We start from the raw sequence: 2,309 nt of genomic DNA, 5'->3' as shown, positions 1-2,309 counted from the left end.
CAGCTTGTTTAAACAACAACATAGAAAAACAATCGGCTTTTGGTGGCAGTGGGAAAAGCGCACCGACCCAGATCAACCCGCTAATTTACGTGATGACGGTGAGCGTTACATGACGCCACGTCATCGCGCCAGTCGTGTCTCATATCACGTACCAAAACAAAGCTCTGCTCTCATTCGAGACTGGGATCAAAAGATCAAAGAACACTGACCAAAAACGATTGGAAAAAAAAGAAGCAACCGTCCGTTTATAGCAGAAGTAAGCGGAATATTTGTGTTAATATAAGTCTTAAATAGTTATATCTTCCGACAGCAATCACTTACATAGAGTGTTTGGACCGAAACACGGGTCTGTCAGTCACTCTGCTCTGCTGTAAGCCGAGGAGAAAACTTTCCTTGTATCCTACAACCTTTATCCAATGAGGAGAGGGAACGGCATAAAGGGGCGGACCCTGTTTTCATCTTCTCGTCTCTTGTCGGTTGCAGGTTCACAACTTCACCGACATCTGCTGGGACAAGTGCGTGGACAGTCCGGGCTCGAAGCTGGACTACCGGACGGAGACGTGCCTGGTGAGCTGCGTGGAGCGCTTCATCGACACCACGCTCGCCGTCACCAACCGCTTCACACAGATGGTGCAGAAGGGCGCTCATTAACGAACTGATAAAGGACTGAACCGTGACGTGAATAAAGAATAAAGAATCCCTCACATGTGGATGGAAGATGGTGTGAAGAGGACGAGTGTGTGTGTGTGGTTTTGTTTTTAAAGAAATAACTTGCTGTTTATTCTTTGGACTGGTGCTTCAGATCTGTAAAGATAAATAATATAATGTTTCCATCCTGTCTGTTATCGTTCATGTATTAAACTACGGTGGCCCCGAGGGTTCAACACACTGCAACTTAAGAAAAACGTCTTTGTCTAGAAAACAAAACAAAACAAATGTACTGCAGATAGTTTCAGATTTTATCATATAAAAATGATGTTTTTTAAATGACCGTGTCCCTGGTTTCTTATTTCTAACGAGTCGTTTTACTCTCAGACAAGAACTTTATTCAAATGTTTTATTTTCTTGTTGAAGTTTGGAGTAAATTTAATATAAGTGAATGAATGAAAAGCAGATAAAATGGAGTAAAAAATACTTGAGTCAAAGACATGACGTGTTTAAACAGTAAACATTGTGTCCCAAAGGTAACTCATTTCACCTCAGTTATTTAAAACAAAAACCTGAAATTTTGTGTTTCTGCTCCAGAACATGTGACAAGTCCCTTCTTCTAACTTTTTGGATAATTGATGAGTTGAAAAAAATGAACAAAACATGAGTAGTGCAAAGATTTACAGATTTTCCAGGTCTAAACTGACAGTAAAGTGAGTATTTGAGGTTGTAAACTGTTGGTTGGACAAAACCAGCAACTTTTATAATTGCCTTTTGACAATTTTATGATATTTTACAAGCCAAATACAAAAATAGTGTCATTAAGGAACTGTTTGGCATAATTGTAAATCAGCTTTACAGCTCCAAATCTTTGTTATTTTGAGTTGCGTTCTGGCAGAAAATCATGAAATATCCATCACAGGAAAATGATCTTATTCATTTTTCACAATTTTCTTCTTTATTAAAAACCAAAAACAAAGATAATTTCATTCGAGAAGGTGCTGGAAATAATTATCTAAAAACATCACTGCATAACATGGGGCTAAAAGTTACATTCGCATTAATGCTAATCTGATTAAAAAAGTGAGTCGGGGGGCTGCCAATGGAGCCAATAGATTCCCGATCAATACATACGTACCTAGATCAATAAATATGACTCGACATAAAAATAATATACATCATATTGAACAGAATGGATCGACACTGACAGGTGAATCCTATGGGAGTTGAACATGGTGCAGCATAGTTAAATACATATCCATACAAGTGCATCTCAATAAATTAGAATATCATCGAAAAGTTTATTTATGTCAGTAATTCAAGTGAAACTATTATATAATTATATAGATCTATTACACAGAATTAAACATTTCATGTCTTTATTTAATTAATTTTAATTGCAAAACCTCTTCCGGTGGAATTTTATATTTACGTTTCCATGGTTTCAGTAGTCGCGATATATGCATGGATTTTTTTTTTTCAATGAAAATCTGTAAAACGCATTGATCATCACACCAGCTTTTAACAATGGATATCACACAAATTGACATCCAAAGCCAGCGTTAATAGATCCATGCATTTACTGCAACTATGACAACGACTGCACTGCAAAAAATCAAATATCTTACCAAGAGTATTTGTCTTATTTTTAGTCAAAATGT

The 2,309-nt window shown here is 36.9% G+C and overlaps 1 protein-coding gene across 1 annotated transcript in view; it reads left to right on the top strand.

Moving 5' to 3' along the window:
• Positions 1-980, top strand: part of timm8b (translocase of inner mitochondrial membrane 8 homolog B (yeast)) — a 2,478-nt gene extending 1,498 nt beyond the window's left edge. Inside the window, exon 2 of the mRNA XM_083984308.1 lies at positions 484-980. Coding sequence (XP_083840434.1) covers positions 484-651 — 168 coding nt within the window. The 3' untranslated portion in view covers positions 652-980. The remainder of the gene's footprint in view (positions 1-483) is intronic.
• Positions 981-2,309: the final 1,329 nt, after the last annotated feature.

Source organism: Trachurus trachurus (genome assembly GCF_905171665.1).
Source record: "Trachurus trachurus genome assembly, chromosome: 13".
Classification (NCBI taxonomy): Eukaryota; Metazoa; Chordata; class Actinopteri; order Carangiformes; family Carangidae; genus Trachurus; species Trachurus trachurus.
This window is presented reverse-complemented; position numbering and strand designations above follow the sequence as displayed.